This window comes from Mustela putorius, unplaced genomic scaffold (genome assembly GCF_011764305.1).
Source record: "Mustela putorius furo isolate JIRA1106 unplaced genomic scaffold, ASM1176430v1.1 tig00003927_pilon_pilon_pilon, whole genome shotgun sequence".
Lineage (NCBI taxonomy): Eukaryota > Metazoa > Chordata > Mammalia > Carnivora > Mustelidae > Mustela > Mustela putorius.
Window position 1 is genome coordinate 2,955,536 of NW_025422072.1, and position 26,354 is coordinate 2,981,889.

The window sequence follows — 26,354 nt, forward strand, 5'->3', positions numbered from 1 at the left end:
ATCTTTACTTTTGACGGGATCCTTTCCCCACTTAAATATTGCATAGAACAAACACTGACATTTGGGGGCTTTTCACATTTTTTACTTAGCATCTATATGATGGTCACTGAAAGAAAAAAGCAATTATCGTCATCACGAGAATATTGACAAACTAGTAAGTTCGCTGCAAACTAACTTTTATACCTTGGGAGAAACATTTACTTCTACAACCGTAAGAGCTATTGAATGAATAACAATGTTGGTAATAATTTCAGGATCATGACCATAGCTGTAGTGTGGGTGCTTCACAGGTAGGTGCACATCGCAAACCCAACACCACGCCGCCTTACACGCTGCCAAGGGAGGAGTCTTTGCTTAAAGACACCCTGATTCTGGCGCAGGGTGTGAGAAGTGAAGGTCATTTAGAAGGTCATATGAATGTTACTCTGTATCATCCATAATGCTTATACAGTCAGCCTGTATTAGAGAATGACATTAGAGCAGAAAGTCTTTTGAAGATAGGGTCGTTTCTTTTAGCCATTCAGCACGACTGCCCCTTGGAGCCATGAAAAAATGAAGTGGATTAGAATTGTAGTGGCTTTGTCTTTACAAAGGCTGGTGAAGGAGGGAAAGAGACAGTCTGATTAGCAGAGAAGTATACAGTCAGAGGTGGAAGGGGACTGGAGTAAAAGGGAGATACGCTGGGCAGGGCGAACTGCAGGTGGAGTGTGCAATATTTACAGGAGGCTGTGGCTGCGCCCCACTAAAATTCAGACACTGAGAATGCATCATATAGGTACAGATATTTGAAGACATGAACAGTGGCTATTACACTTAGAAATGTGTAGCATGGATACTTGTACTTTTTTTTTAATTTGGAGAAAATCTGGGGAGAAATGTTATTTCTTATCTATTTCCAATTATTAAATATGAATTCTGAGAATTCATTGTCATTATCATTTCAAAAATCTACATGAAATTCCCATCAGCTCCAAGCTTTCGGCTACTACTGTATTTTTTCTGCTGTTTCTGTGAGGTGTATATGAGTATGTGTTGTGTAAGGGTAAATACAAATTAAAAATAGGAGTCTTAATTCTGCCTGCTGAAAATGAGAGACTCCCTCTCCCAGCTCCATATCCTTCATCCTTTTTTTAAAAGCATTTACTTTTGAAAAATAATAATTGCTAAGTTCTCTTTCTCTTTGAAATGTATGTAAATCTTTTAAAAAGCTAAATAGACTGCTACAGGGAAGACGTAGGGATATCTTTCAGAGAGAGACAGAGGTGATAACAAGGAAGACAGGGTCTCTATCTCTCAGTTTCTGTGGGAGGGGAGGAGTGTTAACCTTCAGCAGGTACCTTGCTCTAAGTTGCAAACTACCTGCATGAAGATAGAAAAAGCTTATTTCCCCCTCCTCGGATAAAGCCAGTTAACTAACAAGTGGTCACCCCATTACCGGGTGAATTTAAGATGAACTATGTGTGGCAAATGGGGTTCACCATTTGTGCCACAAACCTGGAGACTCATTTACCATGTGGCTGCCATTGTAATAATACCTTTCAGTAAAAGCTATAAAAGAGTTGTCGTTGTTTGACTTCAAGTAGTTACCTTTATTTACTTCTATTCAAGCAGTTGTCTTTAAAAAGGCATTAAGGATTATCACAACTGAAAAAAAATATTTAAAAGGTAAGAATATAGGTAACTCAAAATCACAAGTAAAGGGATAGATTAGGGATTCAGGGTTTTTCATTGATGAGGAGTTGTATACTACTCGCTGTTGGTTCAAGTTGGGACCTCACAGTAAATAATGCCATCCGATGAAGTGTAGTCTTGTTTAAAAAAGGGTATTATACATTTACTCTAAACATATCCATAATTAATAGTCTCCTGCATTCTGGAAAGATGTGCTTAGCCTCTGCAGCTGTATTCTAGGGAAAGACACCATTTCCTTCCAGTGAGTGAATGAGGCTCTCCTCTAGAAGAAAGCCAAGGACAAATATATAATTCAAGCTAGCAGAAAAAGATAGATTCAGGGTCTTACACTGAGGAGTGCTCTTTTTTCTTCCTATGGCCAGAAGCACAGAATTTGTACCTGATAATGAGGTAGACCCATGCTGGACTATTTTTAGAGCCTCTATCATAACAGGAATAAAGGGCATGATTTGCTCCTGAAGGCCAAGAACATGATTATAAGGGGAGAAAGGGATAGATGGTTCACTTGAACCGCAGAAAATATTATTATTTCCAAGATTGCACTGTTCTCTCAGAATTAGCAAAGGTCAAGTAGAAAACTTAAAGTATTTCAATACACAGTTATATTAAATTTCCACAAGAGTTTTTAAAACGCGCTTATTCTCCCTCTCTTAACCTCTAACCCACTTTTTCTATAATTTGGGGGGGAAGTGTTATTAACCATACATAGTTAGTATAGCACAAATGTCAGTGAAAGGTATTTTAAAAGAATAATCAAACCAATAAGGCCACGTGCTACATTGATCATGCATAGCAGAAAGAGAAGAAAAGCAGAATTCAAATTTTCTTACGAGAACTCATTTTTACAGCTCTTGGCTTTGAATCCAAATGCACATCTGCATATCTTATCCAGATTATACATAATGTTGTAGTAAATGCAAGGGATTTTACTTGTTATTACCCCACAGTTTGGTTTATAATGTATGCTTTTGGATTTGCTGTTTCTCCCATAGTCTGTAGGCAGGAAAGAAACTGGTTGCTAAGGCATATAGTTATTAGGTATTGCTACCTCAAAGTGAGGAATTACTTCATCCTGTTCAGTTTTTCCCACATTTATAGCATCACTCAGTCCATTGATTGTTAGGATAAAACAGATCACTTATTTCCTCTCAAATTAGTATAATGTAATCTAGGATGACTTTTATTTTTTTTTTAAGATTTTATTTATTTATTTGACAGAGAGAGACAGCGAGAGAGGGAACACAGCAGGAGGAGTAGGAGAGGGAGAAGCAGGCTTCCCACTGAGCAGCGAGCCCGATGTGGGGCTCGATCCCAAGACCCTGGGATCATGACCTGAGCCAAAGGCAAAGCCTTAAGGACTGAGCCACCCAGGTGTCCCTAAGATGACTTTTAGATGCCTCCTTTTATGTTCTTGGGACAGCAAACTATTAATATTTTTTAACATTTCCTTATTTTTGAGAAAATATTAAAATATTTTCCACATACTTTTTAAGCTTTCCTTAACCAATTTTGTTTTAAGTTTTGAAACGGCTCCAGGCTTACCTGTTGTGCATCCTCCCATTTTTCCTTGTTTTCTTCATCTAGAAGGTTGCTAACTATTTGGAAGAAGTTCTGCAAATTAAATTGGATAAAAGATTTAATGTTACATGAGGAATCCACTTTTCAAAAACATCCATTTGAATTGACTGCGTGATAAGGGTATAAACACTCTGTCATATTGCTTTATAACCCTAACATACCATTCTAGAAGATCTCCGAAGGCCCTGCCTCAGTACCATACTTCTGGGATTTCTCTATAACTTCACATATGCACCTCAGAAGACACCAGAACAGGTAAAATACTTGGGTTTACTTAGTGATATGGAATCTTCCATTATATGGAATATGGAACATGGAATATATGGAAGTGATATCTTCCATTATAGTCTCTGTATTGTATTCTGTTGTGCTATCATAAAATTATTCCTTGCAAATGAGTTTTCTTCCTTTGGTAGTGAAAATCCCTTGTGTAGGTATAATTACAAGCTATCCAGTTAATTGTGAACCATGATGGCTAGTTCTACTGCTGTTCTGAAGAACCCTAGCGAAGACACAGGCCTTGGGCAAGGCTGAGGCACGTGACAGGCTTCCTCACATGGATCCTGGGTCTGCACTTCCTGGCTATTTTACTTAAACTTTTACCACTACCTCTTGCAAAGATGACATGGAATTTTCCAAGTACCTGGCATATAGCACCTGGTTAAGTGCTCAATAAATCCTAGCTATTTCAATTTATTATTCTTTATTCTGCCTTTGGCCAGCAAGCCAAAATGGAAGAAGGAAGAGGCTCAGTTGCAAGTTCCTATTCAAGGGCCAAATCCTAGTCATCATCCTCGTGGGCTAACTGCTGAAGATCTATTGGTTTGACTTTCGTCTAGCAGTATCCCTGATGAATTTCTGGTTTTCCCTTTCCATGCAGACAGGTGTGTTTGGGCTCTCATACACAAGCAGAGGCTCAGCTGAGATCATCTGCATTAGTGCCCATTTGACACACAAGGGATCTTGACCAGAGAGAGACCTTCCTGCTCTCCCACACTACACTGTGTCTTCAAAACTCAGAGGCCAGGAGAAGATCAGAGTGTCTGTTGAAAATGAATAGTGACTTGGGGTCACGGGCGACCTAGGAAGTGCAAAGTGAAGCTGTGACATTTATCTTAAGCGACATGGACCCCGGTCCCAAGGTTGTGTCCTCAGGGCCCATCTCTTCTTCTTGGCTTGTATGTAATTTTGCAGGAGCACGGACTCATACTGATACATCAGCTCAGGAGAAGACCCGCGTGAGGGGGAAATAATCGCAATTTTTTAGCCTCATCAGCCTCCCTCCCTATCCAGCTTTTCAAAGAAGGTCTTTATTCAAATGCCAAATAAAGTCACCTGTTTTAGAAGAAAAACAAAGCTGCTTCACTTCCTCTTCTCTTGTGCTTTGAAGCTGTGAGTATCTATATTTAATTGCCCTATTTGTGCTATTTATTTCTCCCGGTAATCACATGGTTGAAACAGGTTTCAAGTCATAACCCCTGTAAAAGCTACAGAATATTTTACGCGGCTCTTGAAAAAATTGCAAGTCTGTTTTCAATTCGTTTAACCTTTTTGTGCTACCAGCCATTTTTTTTCCACTTAAAATTTCCTGGTTGGAGTGATAACATTTGAAGGGCTTAGTCCGTTGAGCTGTAACTCTACCTATGGGCAGAAAGAATTAACCTTCGGCGTTCTCCAATTGCCTATGTCTGCTTAACTCAGTAGGGGACATGCTGCTAATGAGGCAAAAGTTGCAGATTTCATCCTGTCCATGCCAGTTAGTGGTGGTGAGGTCCACGGCCGCGGTCTGCACCCTCACCCCCGCTAGCTTTCATACACAGGCATGCCACCGCTAACAAGAGACACCAAGAAAATGGGAAGCAATTTGTGCAGACATGTATCCATTTCTGAGAAAACATTTCACAAAGCAGGTTTTACTGATAGTGGGTCAGTGGCTCTGCACTGTATATGAAGGTCAGGGAATAGACACAATTCCTTGACCAAAGTGATATATTCAGATTTCAATTTTTTTTTCTTAAATTGCCAAAGGGCATATATGAAAAATACAAATTACTAAAATATACCTTCAACTAGGCAAACAGTATAAGACATGTCTTTGTATCACCTTCCAAAGCAATATGTCAGGCTTCATTAATCAGGGTGGAAAAGAAATACAGATAAAGTTCTCCTTTCTCCCTGTTGACTGGGCAGGGAATGATCTGCCATGAGACCATGTGGGGCACAGTGAGCTAAGCCTGAAAATCCAAGGAGGGGGCTGGGGGCACTTACGGGAAGATTTTCTTATTCCTCAGTGTACCCTCAGTACACACAATGCCTTGTCCTGGGCCAGTATTTAATGGAGCTTTAACTTAAAGGAAATAATGAAGTCACGTGGCCACTACACCTCAGGCTCTCGAACAAAACTCAAGCATCATTCCCTTGAGCAGACCCTGCTCTCATCTCTCTATCAAATCACTTCGACATTTGCTTAAAGATAAGACCGAGAAAAGAGTAGAATCAAGCTGAACAGTATTTTTTGAGAAGGGACATATAACACTTTAGGCCACCTGACTGAATTTTTGAGGAAAGTCCGAGGCAACTTCTCTGAGAGCAGACGTACGGCTCGCTGGAGTTCTCCAGGAACTCTGCTCGTTCTGGCAGGATCTCTCTCTTGCTGACTTATGGGTCAGGTCACTTCTGTTAGGCCCTGAGCTGCAACTGACAAGAGGTTTTTGTTTCCTTTTCTTTTATCAGCCCCAATCTCTATGACCTAGACTGTTCTGAAAAATTAAGTGTCGTTGGCCAAAGCTATTTGGAGCTTCAACAGGGCAGACCTGGCTCCAATGTCCCCCACATTCATTAACTGTGTGGTTCTAGGCGCATGTTGCCCACCTCTGTACTCCTTCTCTAACCCGTACAATAGAAACCAGAGATAATGGCTGCCTGCCAGAGCTATAGTGAAGCTTGGAGTTAATTCCTAGCACACAATCTGACACACGGTAAGTGCTCGATATATGGAAGCTTTATGATTTTATTCCTTCCATGTTATCTTTTTTATGACTGGTGGCATGATTTGTATTTATGGCCACACGACGGCAAATATGCCCCATAAGGTTGTTACAGAATTTCACAACCCAGGGTGCTCTCTCCTTCTCTCTTTTATAGCCTCTTTCTTTCCAGACAGTTATGTGGAGCACAGAACTTATTCACCACTAACTTCAGGGCCTATCATTTGTCCAGAGAAAGCTCTCCTTCCTAAGAAATGCACGCAGCTGGGAGGGTTTTCAGTGTGGTTATTATCAGACAACTACTATGTGAGAGGCATTGCACAATCGTTTGCTGGACACAAAGGTCGAGGGCACAACTCCTCACTTATTCTTTGCGGCGAGTATTATGAAAATCGGTGCAGTAAATGTCTGTTATAAGAGAAGCGATAAATGTTTCTGCCACATTCAAAGTGCAAGTCCTAGGTTTGGTCACATGAGACTAAAAACCACTCTATTTTCTGGAATGTGGTAACTAATGATTTGTTTTACATCTGATTGGCTTCTGCTTGACAAATTTCTCATGTATTCTATAAAATTTTCTATATAGATTCTATAAAATCTATATGAGTATTTAGATCTTGCTGAAGTCCTTGTGGGAACAGAGCCATAGATGAAGTCAGTGATTTGAGATAGCTGAGCTCTGGGAAACGTGTTCTTCTTCTCTTAACCCATCAACAAAATGCTTGAGCACTGAGAGATGAAGATGAGCCCTAAGGAACAGGTTTAATAATGTAGATCTGAAACTTTTAAGGATTCATGATGGTCTTTAAGAATTGTGATGGTCCTGACTAGAAACATAGGAGGAACATAAAAAGTCGTAAAGGCTAAACAAGGAGTCAGAGATGAGCCGTTAGGATAAGGATGCGCAGAGCAGGACAGGCCATTGACTCCCCAATCAGGAGAGATATTGATAGTGTAAGGCCATGCATGATGTAGTCCATTCTTATAGCTCTGGGTCTGCCTTAAGCTATCCTGTCCTACAGTCTCTATATTACAGGTTCATTAGACTTCTTTATACATCCCAAACTCTTCCCTGCTTAGCCTCTGGACCTATACAATGCTGTTCTCTTTCCTTGACTGCTCTATCTCCTGTTCTTCATTCAAAATTAACAACAACAACAAAAAATCCACGGACAAAGGAACTGTCAGTTCATAGAAGTAATCAACCATAAAAATAGGATGTAAAGGGCATGGTTGTATAAAGGGCCCCCGTTCGCTGTCCTGAGAGTCGGTTTTCCCCAATACACAGTGAATAAGTATTCATCGCTGGCTCTACTCCATCTCTACTTCCCTGCCTGACCGACTCATCAGAACTACCATGCACTGACCCAGGGAGAACAACCGCATTTCACCTTAACATAAAAGAGAGGACAGTAATGCAGGCAGCCATCCAACTGTATAGCACCCACTTAAAAGGTGATAAACATGCTGACTTGTAGTTGCATTGTGTGGTCTTCTCTTCAATTGTATCATCGTTTTTAATTATGATGTACTTGTATAATGATCAGTTCGGGGCTTTTCCCTTCACCAGCTTACACCTCGTTGGGATTATTTCACTCTTATGCCCTAGTGTACAGCATAATACAAGGAAAGTGTAAATACTCAAATATTTTAAAATGTGTATAAAACAATGGGCTAGACATTGAAAGAATTAAAAAAAATTAACAAATGGCCCCCACCTAATTTTCTACCTCCTTGCAAATCAACACCTTCCTCTGCCATTTATCAATGCCAGCAAGTTCCTCACTACGTCCAGAGAAGGAGATATAACACTTACTTTTACAGATAAGAAGACTGGTTATCTTGAATGAATATGGACTCAAACTCTTCCTATTTAAAATGGCATCCTGAAGTCTTGGGACCATTCTAAGCACAGACATACTTCCGAGACAATGTAGGGCCTAATTAATGACTGGGAAGGAGCTGTGCATGGCTGACCCTGGTCCTCAGGTTTAAATCCACTGATGAAGAGACCTCCTCTTTCAAAAATACAGGTCAGGGCACCTCGGTGGCTCAGTGGGTTAAAGCCTCTGCCTTGGGCTCGGGTCATGATCCCAGGGTCCCGAAATCGAGCCCCACATCGGGCTCTCTTTTTGGCAGGGAGCCTGCTTCCCTTCCATTCTCTCTGCCTGCCCTCTGCCTACTTGTGATCTCTGTCTGTCAAATAAACAAATAAAAAATCTTTAAAAAACAAAAAACCAAAAATACAGCTCACTCTTTGGCAAACACAGCAAACCTTCCCAGCCCTACAACTACCACCATCCCAACCCTGGCAGAATGCAAAGGTCACAGAAGAGCCGCTTTGTTCAGCAAAAGAATGGAATAAAGAAAGTTATAAAAATATAACCCAGGCAGCAAAGCATCGTGGGCTTTGACAAGGAAGAAAACTGGGGAAAGGAACCTCAGTAGGTAAGTTTTTCAATAGCGCAAAAGAGAAATTACGAAGACCTAAAGGGCAGCAGCAGGTGTGAGAACAGAAAGGTGAGGGAAGACATGGAAAATACCTAAGAAGCACAAATGTATCTACTCACTTATTTATTGAACATCTAGTAAATACCTGGCAGTTTTGTAAGTGCTGCAAATACCACAGTGAGCAAGGCACATGAAGGTTCCTACTCTCATGGGGCTTACACTATAATGGGTACTGGAAAGCAATAAATAAGCAAATAAATAATGCTTTCAGGGGAAATACAAAAATAACAGAGTTTATGGGAGTAGAGAGTGACTGGGCTCGGAGAGGTGTGTGTATGTTTATGCAAGACTACTTTGGGTTGAATATTCAGCAGGAAGGTGACATTTAAGGTGAAAACAGAGTGGTACGAAGGACGCAGCCTTGGGAAGACCTGAGGAAAAGAGTTCTAGGAAAAATGGGAAGAGCAAGAACAACTTCCCAGGGCAGAGGCGACAATATGGACAAGTTTTAGAAAACAGAGAGAAAGCCGGTATAGCTGGCGTGGTCTTAAAACAGGGGTTGGATGTGGTGGAGAAGGGAGAAGTGAACACAGGATGGAGAAGATGGAGGTCAAGGGAAGTGATGTCTTGATCCCAGGCTATCGTTCTGTGATGTGAGTTTCATGAGAATTAAAGATCTGACGTTGGCAGCTGAGTGGAAAACAAAGTGCAGAAGAGTGAGAGGAAAAATAAGAAGGTCCGAAAGTAGTCTGTCTTGCTTATTGAGGCCGGAGATGATGATAGCTTGGTTTAGGGAAACAATATGACATGGCGAGAGATTGCACAGGAGGGAAAGTAGAGCATCAAAGATCAGTCTTTGGCTCCCAGCTCATGCAGTTTAGAATGAGGACACAGTTAGCCCCGCTAAATACCAAAGACGAAATAGCGGTGTTGCAAAAGAAGACAGTCAGTTTCATTTTGTTCAGTTTGAGTATGGAGGGTCTATAATATATCTAAGAGAAGAGGCCCAGCGGGCTCTTTTAACTAAAAGCTGGAAGCTTATAAGGTAAACATTTCTGAATCATTAGTTCTAGTTGAGAACTGGAGACTTTGTGGGGTGGGGAGGGGAGGATGACCAGGAATAGAGCTGAATGGGATGTAGTCAAGGTTGGAGCATTGCTGACAGACTAGATAGGAAGAATAAGGAAGAGAGATGGGAGATAAGAAGGTAGGAAGAGAAGCAGGACTTAAAGGTAACAGAATAAAATAAATTCAGAAAGAAGACACTGGACTGGGGAGATTAATCTGGAGGAGACAGACTAAGCATTTAACAAGAGTAAAAATCCAAAGAGGGTTCAAGGCACGGTTCTGTGTATCTCGTGTATTTTTTCAGCCTCTATGCACTTGGCCACTGATATATGCATGTAGAATATACAAAACCATGAATGCAGCCAGATTATAGATGAAGACATGGATAACGTATGCCCAACTTCCTCTGACCTGGCTATGACTACTTCTTAATCTTCCATTCAAAAAAACATACGGAAGGGAGATTGAGAAACATCATTATACAAATAATCCTGGATTTGTCCTAACATACTTTTTAAAAAACTAACCACCCCTAACGAGTATTTGAACTTATTTTTTTTTAAACAGGTGAATAGAAAAAAATACTTCATACCTAATTAGGGTGAAGAGTCATGATACTGTGGCTTAAATCTTTTAACTAGAATATCTACCCAAAGCAGCACATCAAGCAGCCACTGACAATGAGAAACTGTCAAGGTTCAGGAAAGTAGGAGACTGTAATCCAGGTTGGCCCTTGGCAGGTTCTGGGACCAAGATATATAGGGAATAGGAGACAAGAAACTGAGCCACTGGAAAGCCAGGGGATGCACTGGGGCCAAAAGGATTAGGGTGTCAAGGTCAATAGGTCAGTAGTGGTCAGAAGACTCCTCCTGCCAGCAGAGCTGTACTGTCCCAGCTTGACCACTGTAATCTGCCAGATCTAGAGGAATAGAAGAGCAGATTACTGAAGCAAATACCCCTCCTGTTCACTGGGTTAGAGAGAAAAAAAAAAAAAGCCAGATTCTTAAAAGATATCTTTTTTTCTTCTTCTTCTTCTTCTTTTAATCACAAATCTCACAGAAACTCTGACTCATTTTGAGAACGACATCAGAACATCATTCCGGGAACACTGGCTGTCTTTCACACTATCTCATTGCTCTGCCATGATGTAAGACAGTTTAACTTGTGGAGTTTCTGAATAGCTTGGACGGGCGATTTTTCACTCAATGCTACCAGTCCTTTCAGGCTAAGTTCAGGACCCACAGCTCCAGCAAGAGGCAGCAGAGAGGGTATACTTTGAGGTACTGTGAATGGGGGGGGGGGGGCTAAGTGAAAAAAGAAAGCTATTCTACCTTCATTCAGTGTCTTCAGGCATGAGATCAGCACTACTCCTTAGGGTCCTTATTTGAAAAAGGAAGGTGAAAAAGTTAGTGATACTAATATGATTAAATATGCTAAGGATTATGAACCAGAGGTAGCCTGGTAGAGCAGCCAACATTACACAAACAGAACTCAGTGTGGCAAAATCATCCTCCAATCCAGACAGGGGCTGCTGCTTAAGCAAGGAATGACATAATGATCTATTACCAAAGTCTGGGTAGGCCTGGCTTATAAACTGAAGAGCCAGCAGGTGCCAATAGCATGCACACTTCACAAGTTTACCCCTGACAACACGACAGGCAGTAGCCATAGTAGGTCCTGTCCTGGTGTAAGATGCCTGGCACATACCTCTTTGTGAAAAAGAAATTCTCACAGTCCTTCAAGATTCACCATCATGAGCTGATTGTGTCCATCCCAGATCTGAATGTTGGAGCCCTGACTGCAGCCACCACCCACCCCATCCCAAAGTACCTCAGAATGTGTCTATACCTAGAGAAAGAACATTTCAAGAGGTAATTAAGTTATAATGAGGCTATTAGGCCAGAGCCCAATCCAATCTGATGAGAATCCTTATAAGAGTAGGAGATCAGAGGGCACCTGGGTGGCTCAGTAGTTTAGCCTCTGCCTTCGGCCCAGGTCATAATCTCGATGTCCTTGGATCAAGCCCACATTGGGCTCTCTGCTCAGCAGGGAGTCTGCTTCCCCCCCCTCTCTGCCTGCCTCACTGCCTACTTGTGATCTCTGTGTCAAATAAGTAAATAAAATCTTAAGAAAAAAAAAAAAGAGTAGGAAATCAGGACACACAGAGATACCAGGAGCCTGCGCACATAGATAAAAAGGCTCTGTGAGGACACAGCGAGAAGGCAGCCAGATGCAAGCTAAGGAGACAGGCCTTGGGAGAAACCAAACATGCTGACCCCTTAATCCTAGACTTCTACCTCCAGAACAATGAGAAAATAGAGTTCTACTGCTTAAGCCACCCACTCTGTGGTATTTATTGTGACAGCTCTAGCAAACTAATGCATTCTCCAATAATTTTTTAGAAGAAAAATCTTCGAGGGACACCCGGCCAGCTTAGTCTGTTAAGCATCCCACTCTTGATTTCAGCTCAGGTCATGATCTCAGGGTCATGGGATCCAGCCCTGAGTTGGGCTCTGCACTCACTGGGGAGTCTGCTTGAGACTCTCTCTCTCCCTTTCCTTCGGTCCCTCCCCCTGCTCTCTCATTCTTTCTCTAAAATAAGTAAATAAATCTTTAAATATACATAAAGAAAAGAAAACCTTTGATAGTAAGTGGAATCACAATAGAAAACTACTTGTATATTTTGCTAATGCAAGTCTCAGTACTTTCTTGACTCCAAAAGAAATAATAATTCTAAAAGAGTCAAAGCTAACATGTTTTATTATATTTTTAAAACCCAATAAAAAAATTTACATTACATGGCATTTACCAGTCGACAATAGTCGATACATATTCTTAAAACTTCTGAGCCTCCCTTCCTCTTCCCACCTGATCGTTGCACATCCTTTGCACTCTCTCCTGCAGACTGTGAGTTTCCCTCAGCCAGCAGCCAACTTCTCAAGTTTGCTCTTGTAGGATTTAATCATGTTGATTTGGGAAGCAAGGTTTGTTGCTTAATAGCTCATCCATTTAAGGAAATCATTTGTTGCCGAATTTGTTATTTTCACCTTTATAATAAGGGCAAGGTTTAAATAATACCTAGAAAGAGCTGTTGTCGTACAGGACTCTCTCTGCCACAGAGAAACCATAGGAAATCCTCTCAAGCTGTTGAGCATTGAAAATAGTAGCTGTTTATGATTTGGAGTGACTGCCTGCTGGGAGATGTGGTCCTGTCCACAACTTGGTTCCCACTGAGCTAGAAATCCTAGTTCTTGATAAGCCATTCTCTATGTCCCCTTGCTCTCTATCATTAAAATGGCCTTGCAATGTTGACCTTAAGGACTAATGCTTCTTGGGGCACCTGGGTGGCTCAGTGGATTAAGCCTCTGCCTTCGGCTCAGGTCATGATCCCAGGTGCTGGGATCCAGCCCCGCATCCTGTTCTCTGCTTGGCAGGGAGCCTTCTTCCTCCTTCTCTCTCTCTCTCTCCCTGCCTCTTTGCCTACTAGTGCTCTCTCTCTGTCAAATAAATAAATAAAAATCTTAAAAAAAATGGGCAGAAGATATGAACAGACACTTCTCCAATGAACACATACAAACAGCTATCAGACACATGAAAAAATGTCCATCATCACTAGCCATCAGGGAGATTCAAATTAAAACCACATTGAGATACCACCTTACACCAGTTAGAATGGCCAAAATTAGCAAGACAGGAAACAACATGTGTTGGAGGGGATGTGGAGAAAGGGGAACCCTCTTCCACTGTTGATGGGAATGCAAGTTGGTGCAATCTCTTTGGAGAACAGTGTGGAGATTCCTCAAGAAATTAAAAATAGAGCTTCCCTTTGACCCTGAAATTGCACTATTGGGTATTTACCCCAAAGATACAGATGTCGTGAAAAGAAGGGCCATCTGTTCCCCAATGTTTATAGCAGCAATGGCCACGGTTGCCAAACTGTGGAAAGGACCAAGATGCCCTTCAACCGACGAATAGATAAGGAAGATGTGGTCCATATACACTATGGAGTATTACGCCTCCATCAGAAAGGATGAATACCCAACTTTTGTAGCAACATGGACGGAACTGGAAGAGATTATGCTGAGTGAAATAAGTCAAGCAGAGAGAGTCAATTATCATATGGTTTCACTTATTTGTGGAGCATAACAAATAACATGGAGGACATAGGGAGATGGAGAGGAGAAGGGAGTTGAGGGAAATTGGAAGGGGAGGTGAACCATGAGAGACTATGGACTCTGAAAAACAACCTGAGGGGTTTGAAGGGGCGGGGGGGTGGGAGGTTGGGGGAACCAGGTGGTGGGTATTAGAGAGGGCACCGATTGCATGGAGCACTGAGTGTGGTGCAAAAACAATGAATACTGTTATGCTGAAAATTAAAAAAAAAAAAAAAGAACTAGTGCTTCTTTTCTGACTGCTATTTTCCTGGACACATTTTCTACCCTTATCCTCTGTAATAAGTGATTTTTTAAAAGTGCCTATACTTTCCTAGGTGGTGCCATGAAGCACATCTGACCTTCCTCTCTTTGCAGGAGAGATACCAAAGTACTTATGGGCGCTGGCAGTCGGGACCTATTGATTCAGAGATGTTTCAGGCTTTTGCTTCAACAGAATTTCCCCTTCTCAGATAATAAATGTAGCTACGTTTCTTGAGCTTTTACTATACTGCAGGTACCATGTAACTATGAAGTAGGGGCTATTACCCCCATGTGATGGAAGAGGAAACTGAGTCATAGAGAGGTCAAGTAATCTGCTAGCATCCTATAGCTTGTGAGCTGTGACCTGAGGCCAGGGATTCAGCCTACAAGGCAGGAACTCTTAGTCATCACACTCTACTGCCTTTCTTAACTCTCGTACTTATGTCCAAGGAAATTATTAATGTTCCTAGTTGCACAGTGTTCTTTAAGCAAAGGATTTCAAGGCACCAGGCTGTGTCTTGAATGCTAATGATGTTTTATAATTCCAAACTTAAAGAGCCTTTACTAGATCTTATTTAGTCAAAAGTATTAGATTATTTGCACAGATGAGGCTATCAGTGCATAATAGCATTATATTATCATACAACAGTTGCTTCCACATTGATCAATCTAGTCCTTTGTATGCAAAAGGTAAAAGTGTCTCACACTGAGACCATAGGAGAAACAATGCCCAAGATTCTCTCTGGGTGACCTGCCACCATGGAGGGGCAGCATGAAGCAGGTCCACAGTGAAGCACATATGTCTGAGTGTATGTAACACACTCAGGTATTTTCTAATTTGTTATGAAAAGTTGATCACGACCCTCTATCAGGTCAACACTTAATGTCTGAAAATAACCTGAAAAATTTGAAAACAATTTGCTCATCCAGAGTTTTAGGCGAGAAGGGAGAAGATGCTGGGCTTACCTGAAATCACTAACTCTGCTTTTTATTTAATTCCTTGGTCAGTTAATGCTGAATAATTTTTGAAGATTTTATTTATTTATTTGAGAGAGAGAAAGAGAGACAACATGGGGGAAGCGGGGCAGGGGGGAGCCTCAAAGGGAGAGAGAGAAGCCTCCCTGCTGAGCAGGGAGCCCAGTGCAGAGCTTGATCCCAGGACTTTGAGATCATGATCTGAGCCAAAGGTAGATGCTCAGCCTGAGCCCCACCAGGTGCCCCTGAAATTTTTTATTTATTTTATGGCTTGCATTTAAAAAAGAGACTGGAAGCCAAGGTTTGAGTTTTCTGCTTAATCTCAATGGTTGGGAAATAAATTTTCAAGCCTACGGAATGTATTAGAAAAGTAAGTTATTTTCCAACATTAAGTGTTGACCTGATGGAGGGTCATGATCAACTTCTCATAACAAAATAGAAAAGAATAGCAAATACCTGAGTGTATTTCCCACACTCAAGGTAACTATTATTTTGTGAAACTCTGGTTTTCACCACTACACGGATGTAAATTGTGTATCCTGCAGTGGCTCACAGTCAAAAGCATTTGCAAAACACTGAGTTAGATCAACAGTTTTATCAGGAAACAGAAAGGTGCCTGAATAGAGATCCGGCTCTGCTTTCAGAGAGTTTAAGGGGCACAATACACAATGATGAGCGTATTGTGTGTACTCCAAGTGTGTATTCTTTCCAATGTTTTCTTTCTTTATTTTCCAAATATATGTTATCTCAAGGGCCTCCCTTTCATTCCGTTAAGAGATTACTCCTCCTTCTCTGATCCAGTATCATTAAAGCATGCTTTCTTCTTTCCTTACCTTCAGAACACTGCTGTAGTCTCTCCATGGGGTTCTTTCCCCCAGTCTTCCTCTACTCACTAATTCACATTATCTTCCTCTGCCAGACCATTTCCAAAAATAACACATTTAGTTACTCCATTTATAGAGAATGAAGTCTAAACACTTCTCTGCCCTTGACTCTCCTATCTTTATGATCTGCACTATCCAACATGTATCCCATTTTCTTTTTTTTTTAAAAGATTTTATTTATTTATTTGACAGAGAGAGATCACAGGTAGGCAGAGATGCAGGCAGAGAGAGAAAGAGAGAGAGAGAGAGAGGAGGAAGCAGGCTCCCTGCTGAGCGGAGAGCGCGATGCGATGTGGGGCTCGATCCCAGGACCCTGAGATCATGACCTGAGCTGAAGGCAGAGGCTTAACCATCTGAGCCACCCACGCCCCCCATGTATCCCATTTTCTACAAACCTTGGTCTCCAAAATGTGCCATGTTCATACCACATTCATGCCTTTGGTTGCACAGTTGGACTACTGTCTTTGTACTCAGCTTTTTTCTCCAGATTCTGTCTCAGGTCCTAACTCTCCCATGAATTCTTCTGTTACCACTACACTTCAGCTCTCGTTCAGCTCTCTATGCTTTTAGAATTCCTAGAAGTGAGACATACTGTACTTTCTCTCTCTTCCTCATTACCACAGTCTACCCTCATCCATAAGGTGTTTTTTCCCCCTTCCATTATATGGTAAGTGGCCTGAGAACAAGGCTTATCTTGTACTGTTATGTTAAGAGTTACAACACTAGCAATAATGGGATTAAGGAGTACCTACTATGTGCCAGAAATTCACAAATATCATTATGCATGGGTTATTATGTATTTAACCTGTATTTTTTTCTAAGCTTCATGACAACCCTGAGAAAGAGTTATTGTCAAACTTCATTTTTCATGGATTCCATATTTACAAATTAATTACTTGCTAAAATTTATCTGTGACCCTCAAATCAAAACTCAGTGCTTTTATGGTCATTCATGTGATGAGGGAACAGAAGGTTGGCTGAGGACAATAGCAAAAGCTGACACCCTCCAACTTTCCCCCACCCCCACTCCTGGGTGGGATATATGTGACATTCTTTAGGAATCTCCCACCCATCTTAATGTTAATACCTTGCCAGAGGGCAAAATGACCTCCACAAGGGCAAGCCCTCTGGTATCTGGCTTCTTGTATGTCATCCTCTTTAGCATATGAAAGTTCAGTTGAAACCTCCCTTTCCCTTACCTTCCCCCAACTCCATGGTACAACACCTGCCATCCCTCAGAACCCTGGAGTAGCAGCTTTTCCTGCCCATGGGTCCTGTCCCTGTGCTTTAATAAACCACTATTTTGCACCAAAGATGTCTCAAGAATTCTTTCTTGGTCATCGGCTCCGGACCTCAACGCACGAACCTTACTTAGATTCTAGAACTTCATCACATGGACTGTGTGCAGAGTGGCAAACATCTGAGTCACCCACCGTACATGTACTCAGCTGATGCCAAACATGACAATGCTCTGACTTTTTGTTTTAGCTCACATACTTGTGTACTTTGTTTTAGCTCACATATTCCGCCAGAGCGGCCCCACCCCGGTTTGAACTGCCATTTGTTATTTATGCAGTAAAACTTAAATTGACCTTGCCCCCCACCCTTACCCCACCAGGGGAGCTTACTTAAAAACAAGTCGAGGAAACCAGTCCCAGATAACAAAGTCCAAGTACACGGGTGGGTCAGGCCAGGTGGAGGTAGTCAATCAGTGGGGACGCATACTGTCTCCTAGCTACCAAGGAGTATGGGCCCCGCCTTTTGGGCACCTTTTGGGCGCCAATTCTGACCAAGGTGATAGGCTGGTTCAAATGTCTACTAGGGTCAATTGTAATTCAATTGGTCACCTAGCATGACTGTGCAGCTTTCTCTGTGTGTTACAACGTCATTGGCCACCTGTGTGTGGCCAGGCCCAACCACATGGCCTTTGCTCTATAAAAGTTAGTCTGGAAAGCAGGGAGGGGTCACCCTCTTTGTGACAGGGGCAGCCCTGACCAGTCTGTTTGACTGTCGGTTTTGATTCTTGATGCTTGGCATGAAATAAAGCTTTGCTTGACCTTCGCTTTGTATCAGTCTCGCTCCTTTAATCACGGACCCATTATTGGGGGACCCAACACTTGTAAACATGTTCCTTTTCATAGCCAATTTAATGCCCCCCCATTGGGTTTTGTTTGTTTTCTTTTGTGTGTGTGTACTTTTTATTGGTGATTTAACATTTTAAAATGTCCCATTGTACAGTCTAAAGGACTATCTAGTATTCTTAAACTCAGAAAGACTGTCATGTGCCTTACAGAGAAAACATGTATTAGGAAAACTTTTTCTGGCTTGAATTAAATGTCTTGGCTGTGAGTTCAGAGTTAATGATTAACCATATACCTTAAAAACAATGTCTTTTAACAGTAACACACATAAAACAGGATCATGTATTAATTGGTTAATGAAAATGATATGAACAAATTCTCAATGGAACCTCATCCTGTATTTTCCCTAGGAGTAAATGGTTCAGTATTCATTAATTTATTGTTTGCCACAAATCTACACAATATAACTACCATGAATTACAAAAATAGACCATACTTCTACGTCTCCTTTATTTCTTATTTAGATAGGAAGAAATAACATAGAGAAATATTAAGTAACATGTTTGAAGACACCAAGATAGTTACTATACAAGCTGGGATTTCAACTTGCATATATCTGATTTAATTCTGTCAAGTCTTAAAGTTTCAGCGGGTTGCAAATTCAATTTTCTGTTGATAGAATGAGTCTCACTACAAATTTTTCCAGTGGCAAAAAACTAAGTAAATTGTTGTGTTTTTCCTCTTTTTCCCTTTCTTTCTCTAAATTGGATGTTCAGAATTTTATTTGTGTGTGTGTGTGTGTGTGTTTGAATAATGTAAATTTCCTCCAAATTACTATGTTATTTATATTCATTTATTAATTACTTCAATAAATACTGGAGTGTCTACTATGCTTCAAGATATAATCATCTCTCAAGAAGTTTAAAATTTTTTGCTGAAAACAGACCTAGAAACAAATAATTAGAATATTATGAGAGATATTACGATGTTATGTAAGGAATATGCTAGAAGCAGAGATATTTATAAGGTTTCAAAAGGCCAGAAAATTAGGAAAAACTTGAAATCTGCCTGGGATTTTATGAGAAGACTTGAGTAGAAGGGATTTTTTAACTGGATCTGGAACGAACTTGCATCAGATTGAAACAAGAAAGATAAACTAACTAGAGAACTAACAGGGAGAGACTCAGAGATATGACAAAGCCCCAGAGTCTGGAAAACAGTGTATCAGAAGGGAAAAGACTTTTGGAATATCTTTTCTACAGTTTCCAAAAACAAAACTATTATTTGCTTTATCATTTTAAGACATAAAGCCACACTTTATTTTCCCCCAAGTTTAATAGGTTGTAGCTATTGCAGCCCACTTTCATCAATGCATCAAATCAATCTTTTAAAGGTTTTATTTATTTATTTGACAGACAGAGATCACAAATAGGCAGAGAGGCAGGCAGAGAGAGAGAGGAAGGGAAACAGGCTCCCTGCTGAGCAGAGAGCCCAATGCGGGGCTCGATCCCAGGACCCTGAGATCATGACCCAAGCCGAAGGCAGAGGCTTAACCCACTGAGCCACCCAGGCGCCCCTCAAATCAATCTTTTAGTGAATCCGGCATTAGAAAGCATTTTAACTAAAATGCACTGCTCATAACTACATTGAAAAGAATTCATTCTTCTTAAATAATTTCAGTTAATCTTTCTTTTTTCACTTCCCAGTTTAAGAAAGAATGAAAATAACTTAGTGGTACCTATGTAATTACCAATTTTGGGTTAAGGTTCTACACTAAATCTTATTTGAGGAGGAGGATATCCTAGAGCTTGGTTGGGATCCAAAGATGGATCAGGAAAATGTCTTCTTTTTCAAGGATTCTGATTAGTGTTAATAATATGATATATAAAGAGATACAGGAGAGAAAGTACCATTAGAATTCGGAGGCCCAGAGTACCAAGAAATTACCTCAGGAGACTGGGAGAAATCAAGCCAGTCTAAGAGCACAGAGGAGGCAGAAACCAAGAGCTAAGACTATAGAGTGCACTCAAGAAGCAGAACCTGGTGGGGCAGCTGGATGGCTCAGTGAGTTAAGCACCTGAATCTTGGTTTTGGCTCAGGCCATGATCTCATGGGTGGTTAGAGTTAGCTCCATGTCAGACTCTGTGTTTAGCAGAGAATCTGCTTGAAATATTCTCTCCCTCTGCCCCTCCTCTCCCTCTAAAATAATTTTTTTAAGGGGGAAGTAATTCATTTGACATAAATCTGTGAAGAGGAGGAGTAACTCATTTTTAGCTGTAAAGATAGGTAACCTACATACTGTGGAGTGTACTAGAAAACAACATGAAGACTTTGAGTTGTCATTCAAGGAGACTTGGAGTTCCAGTGAAGGTTTCTGATCTAAGAAGTGACATAATCAGAGCTGTTCTAGGATAACCACTAGGACTATGATGTACAAGATGAATAGAGATGTAGGTAAAGCTCTGAGGGAGGATTAAAGGAAAGAAGCCTTGGAAATAATGTAGGCTGAGGCAATTAAAGGCTTAATTAGGATAACAGCAATGGGAAAAGAGAGGAAATAATGGATAGAAAAGATACAATTGTAGCCATAAAGGAAAAGAAGGAAAAGTCAAGATAACATTATAATTCCAGCCTAAGGACTACTAGTTCTACAAAGAGAAGTATGATATGCAAGAAAACTTGCAATTCAAAATAAGCTTCGTTTATGCCATATTAATCCTGAGGTGCCAGCCAAACAAAAATGCCTGGAGCCTTTGGAAATAGAGGACTGAAGTTTAAGTAAGGTACAGGTGATGTTGAGTAAGGTTATAAATTAGAGTTTATAAGCAAGCAAAGATGATAAAATGTATATAAAATGTTTCTATAAACTGGTGGAAAGTAGAATAAAAGAAGTGCAAAGTTGTCTGGGATTTCAGAAAAGAGAAAGATCATTTTCAGATGGAGTTTGGGGCTTGCTGGTCTGGCATTCAGAAATCTTGCTAGATCCAGGTTAATGATTTTGACAGAGATGGAAGAGGAAGGAATTCCAAAAGACAAGGACATTCCAGGGGCCTGAAAAGACACCAGTAAAGAAAATGAAGTAGAAAAATTCAGCTCCTGTTTGTGAAGGGATGACTAGGACACCAGCATGCTGAGAATTTTGTGTAGTGTGGAGGATTAATAAGAGAGTGGGACGGAAATTTCTGACTATGCCAAAATAACAACAAAATAATCAGCAAAACTGCTTAAAATTTAAGTCATACCAGCTAATGTGCCCATGACTAAACCTTTGGTTAAACTAATTGCTCCTTGAGCCAATGCACTCTAATAAGTAACTAAATCAAAATATGTAACTCAATCAAAAACCTGGTCATCTTAATTTTTTCAGTTTCAGCATCTAAAAATCTTAAAGTCCTACACTCTTGAGGGTTAAAGGAGGGCCTAGAGATTATTTAATCATTCTACCTGATGTTTCAACTGTGAACATCAGTATCTGAGGTTTTTTGAAATTATAACTTGTATTTTGCATCAGGCAATTCAGATGTTATTTTTTTAATGTAAATTCTAATGGATAGAAGTATTTCAGAACTACGGGGAAAATATCAGCTTGGCTTACTTTATCATGTTTTTAAAATCAGAAAACCATTTCGTTCTTTGTAAAAAAGAATTCTTGAAATGCTCAAATGACAGTAACGATCCATGCCCCATATTTTTACAATTAAAACTGTATTCTTGGGCACTGGTGATATAATATAAAATGCAGCATCAATAATTCCCATTTCAGTTACTTTCAGCAATATTTGCATATAATTTAAGTAACATATGTACCTCTATAAAAATCAGGGCATCGATATTATTTATGAACAATTCCATGATTTCAAAAAGTCTTCTTTTCCTCTTTCAATAGCTGATTAAAACAAAACAAAACAAAACAAACAAAACAAAACATAACAAAAAACCCCCTCTGCATTCTCCAAGTGAAATACAAATAAAACTCCCAAATGAATAGTAGGCAGAAAGAAAACTACCTGATCTGGGAGTTTTGCCAAAACCTTATTTTAATGAACTTTATGGGGAGATACAGAAAGAGCATTATACTGGAAATGCAGAAATCAAGTCAGCATTCTTGGCAGGAGTACATTTTAGCCTACAGCACAAAAGGAGTTAATCTGAAATGCAAACAGGAGTTGCATTAAATTTGCTTTGTTTGCCATTCAACATGCTTTGCTTTAATGGCAAAGGCAATACTGAAATTGGGTGAGTACTTAAACTTTATTATGGAAATAAACGATGTTGCTCTAGAAGTCTTCCATGACAAGAAAAACTCAGTGTGAGGAGTTATTGAATTTCTTATTTTCCTATCCAGAACAATTCTCTATTTGTCCAATATTTTCAGGCAAGGGTTCCACAAAATTAAAAATGGCCTTCCCCTTTCTAAAAGCAAAACCCCAACAAAACTTAAACTATATCTTCTTTGCATGTTATAGTTAATGTACTTTCATTATGCTTAATGTGCCTTTAATAGTCTCTTATGGCAAGATGGTGATATTAAATGTGGGAATAAAATATCCATGATACAACCTTGAGTTTGCTATAGAGCCTTTTATCTGAGGGCTCAAAACACTTTACACACATTCTCATTCAGTAGCTCCTTGAGGTGTATTATGAGCATTTTATGGTTGAGAACACTGAGGTGTACAATGACTAAGAGAATTGAGGTCATTTCCAGAGCTCACACTAAGCACAACCCGAATATGTCCCCTGTAGGAGTAAGTGCTCTTTCCCTCCAGGCCAGAACGTCTCCAAAGGGCTGCAGCACTGGCCTCTCAGGGCCAAAACCTGAATGCATGTTCACTAATCTTTTCATTCAGGGGACTGTCTCTTACCTGGACACCATCAGATGCAGGGATGTAACTTGCCCTTTTAAATGTGTCTGTCACATTTCTGAGAATTTCCACAGACATCAGAAGATCACCTGCATAGAAATTTTTCCTCTGAGTTAAATCCAACAGTGTCTTGGTCACCTGGGACATTCCATCACCTGCCAACGTCCGTTGCCCCTTAGCAAGGTGTTCTTTGATCTGCCATGGTCAAAAGAACAGAACAAACATCAGAATCTTCATTACTATTAATCTACATATTTTTATCAAAAAATTATTAAAAATTGCAGAGTCAACTTTAAAATAGCATTGCAAAACTGTAAATTTTGTGTATTTCACACTCAGATGGATTAACATCCAGCACACAAACACTAATGAGTATATACACTTTGGCAAGCATGACAGACTTGTCCTTTCTAGTACTCAGAACACACAGTTGAACATATTGGCAAAACTTCGGGTTTTTAATTGAAATAAAAATTTTTAAAAATACTTTTACAGGTGATAAACAAGTGAGATAATTCAGCAAGATGTGATCAGAGACAGGAGATTATAAACATTTCAAAATACCTATTTTTCTAACTTCCAGGAAAGATGGTGGAGTAGGAGTACCCTAAGCTCACCTTGTCACTTGAATACAACTAGCTAACACCCACATCAGTGTAAATAACTGAGAAAATGACCCAGAGACTCCCAAAACAAACTATCCACAGTTAAATGTAGAGAAGAGGCCACATCAAAGAGGAAAAGAAGGGTAGAGATGTGGGACTATTGGTGAGAGGGAGGGGGAGAGCTTCAGTCAAAGAAGGGAGAAATAAGATAGTCACACCAGGGAGTACACACAGGGATGAGGAATCCCCACAACATCTGGCTTTGAAAACTAGAGGAGTCACATTTTTTGAGTTCTTACAATCAGCATTAAAACCTGGAACTTTAAATAAGCAGAAGAGCCAAGAGGGTGAGAAGAAATTGAGTTCCTATCCTTAAACAGATGATGAGTCAACAAAAAGTGCCATGGAGATTCAGCATAGAAGCAGCAGTTTGAAAAATGCCTGGGATATATGCGAGAAAGAAAAATTTGTATACTAATCCCAGATCTTATGCTGGAGGGATAGATTTCTCTAGGAACAAAAGACAGGCTCCATCTCCCTCCCTTGCCCCATCTAAACATACACCCTCCTCTAGGAAAGAGCTCCAGGCCAATGCTCATTACCCAGCTTGCTAACAGTGCACCATAGACATGCATTCTCGTCTTGCCAGGCCTTCCCTCCAAGGTCTCTCCCATAGTAGAACCACACAAACCTTGCTGACACAGGCATTCTAGCTGAACATTTGTAGATGCACCCATCCAATGAGCCTCCCTTGGTCACTATAAGCTGCAGGTTCCTTCCCACTAGCATGGATATTTCTGGCACCACATGCCCCACACCCACATTCTCTTGCAGTTCAGTGCTACTGCTTCTCTGGCAAGTGCCTGGTCTGAGTCACTTAACCCCAAGGCAGCCCCAGACTGGCTCACTAACAATACAAGAACCAACAGGCAACAGAACCATTGCAGATGATGGGACTGAAGCAAAAGTGGCTCAGCCACAACAGCAGGGCGCATACACATAGGAAATATCCCTGAAGCTCCAGGTTCTAGTGAACAGGATACATTGCAATGCAGGGCACTATAGGACTTCTTCTACATAAGGCCATTACATTTAAGAGAAGTAATAGTTAACTTTCCTAACACATAGAAACAGACACAGAGAGTTAGGCAAAATGAGGAGACAGAGGTATATGTTCCCCATAAAGCAACAGGACAAAAGCAAAGCAAGAGACTTAAATGAAATGGAGATAAGTAATATGTTTATAGAGAATTTAAAGTAATGGTCATAAAGATACTCATGAGGTTTGATAAAAGAGTAGAGAATCTTAGTGATACTCAACAAGCAAATAGAAAACATAAAAAAGAACCAGTTTTTGATGAAGAACTTTATAAATGAAATAAAAAAATGACAAAGTGGAATAAATAGTAGACCAGAGGAAGCAGAAGAACAGATCAATGACTTATAGGAGAGAGCAATGGAAAGCAATCAGACTCAGGAAAGAGAAAAAAAAATACTAAAAAGTGAAAAAGGACTTAGGGAATTCAGCAACACAATGAAGCATAATAATTTTCACATTACAGGAGTTCTAGGAGGAAAAAAGAGAGAGAAAAAGGGAGCAGAAAAATTTATTTGAAGAAATAATAGCGAAAACTTACCAAATCTGGGGAAGGAAACAGAAATCTAGATCCAGAAAGCACAGAGAGCCCCCACAAAATCAACTCAAGAAAGTCAATGCCAAGACACATAATAATTAAAAGGGCAAACATTAATGATAAAGAGAGAATTTTAAAAGTAGCAAGAGAAAAGAAAAGTTACATACAAGAGAAAAGAAAAGTTACATACAAGGGAAATATCATAAGGCTGTAAATTGACTTTTCAGCCGGTCAGAAGGGAATGGAATGATATAATCAGTGCTGAAAGGAAAAAAACAAGACCAACAAAACCAAACAAACAAAAAACAGCAGCCAAGAATACACTATCCAGTAAGACTATGATTCAGGATAGAAGAGATCAAGAATTTCAAAGACAAACAAAAGCTAAAGAAATTCATGACCATGAAACTAACCCTATAAGAAATGTTAACTGGGACTCTGAGTAGAAAGGAAAAATCATAAGCAAGAATAAGAAAAGTAAGAAACAGAAAAGCAGTAAAAATAAATATATCTATAAAAATCAGTCAAAGGAGTCACAAAATAAAAGGATGTAAAGTATGACATCATATACCTAAAATGTGGGAGGGAGAGAGGTAAAGAATGGGTTCACTTAAGTTAACAGAAACTTAACAGAGACTGTTATATGGAGAACATGTTATATACAAACATCATGGTAACCACAAATTAAAAACCAGTAATAGATATGTAAAAATGAAAAAGAGAAAGGAACCCAAGGATATCATTAAAAAAAGCCATCAAACTGTAAAAGAAGAGAGCAAGAGAATAAAAGAACAGAGAACTAAAATAACAACCATAGACAGGTAAGAAAATGGCACTAAGAACATAACCATTAATAATCACTTTGAATGCAAATGGACTTAACACTCAAATCAAAAGACAAGGGGTGATGGAATGGATTAAAAAAAAAATCCATGTATATGTTGCCAATAAGAGATTCATTTCAGACCTAAAGACACATGCAGATTGAATGTGAAGGAATGAAAAAACATTTTTCATGCAAATGGCAGTGAAAAGAAAGCTAGATAGCAATACTTGTATCAGACAAAATAGACTTTAAAACAAAGACTGTAACAAGAGGAAAAAAAAAAGGAACACTGT

General features: G+C 40.0%; 1 protein-coding gene across 4 annotated transcripts in view; it reads right to left on the reverse strand.

Annotated features, from left to right (window-relative positions):
• The window catches only part of ADGRB3 (adhesion G protein-coupled receptor B3), a 726,064-nt gene that overhangs the window by 350,662 nt on the left and 349,048 nt on the right, over window positions 1–26,354 (reverse strand). For all 4 annotated transcript variants that reach the window (XM_045069381.1, XM_045069382.1, XM_004769290.3 and 1 more), the window contains 2 exons: window positions 22,997–23,191; window positions 3,235–3,303 (listed from right to left, as the gene is read on the reverse strand). In XM_045069381.1, coding sequence (XP_044925316.1) covers window positions 3,235–3,303; window positions 22,997–23,191 — 264 coding nt within the window. The remainder of the gene's footprint in view (window positions 1–3,234; window positions 3,304–22,996; window positions 23,192–26,354) is intronic.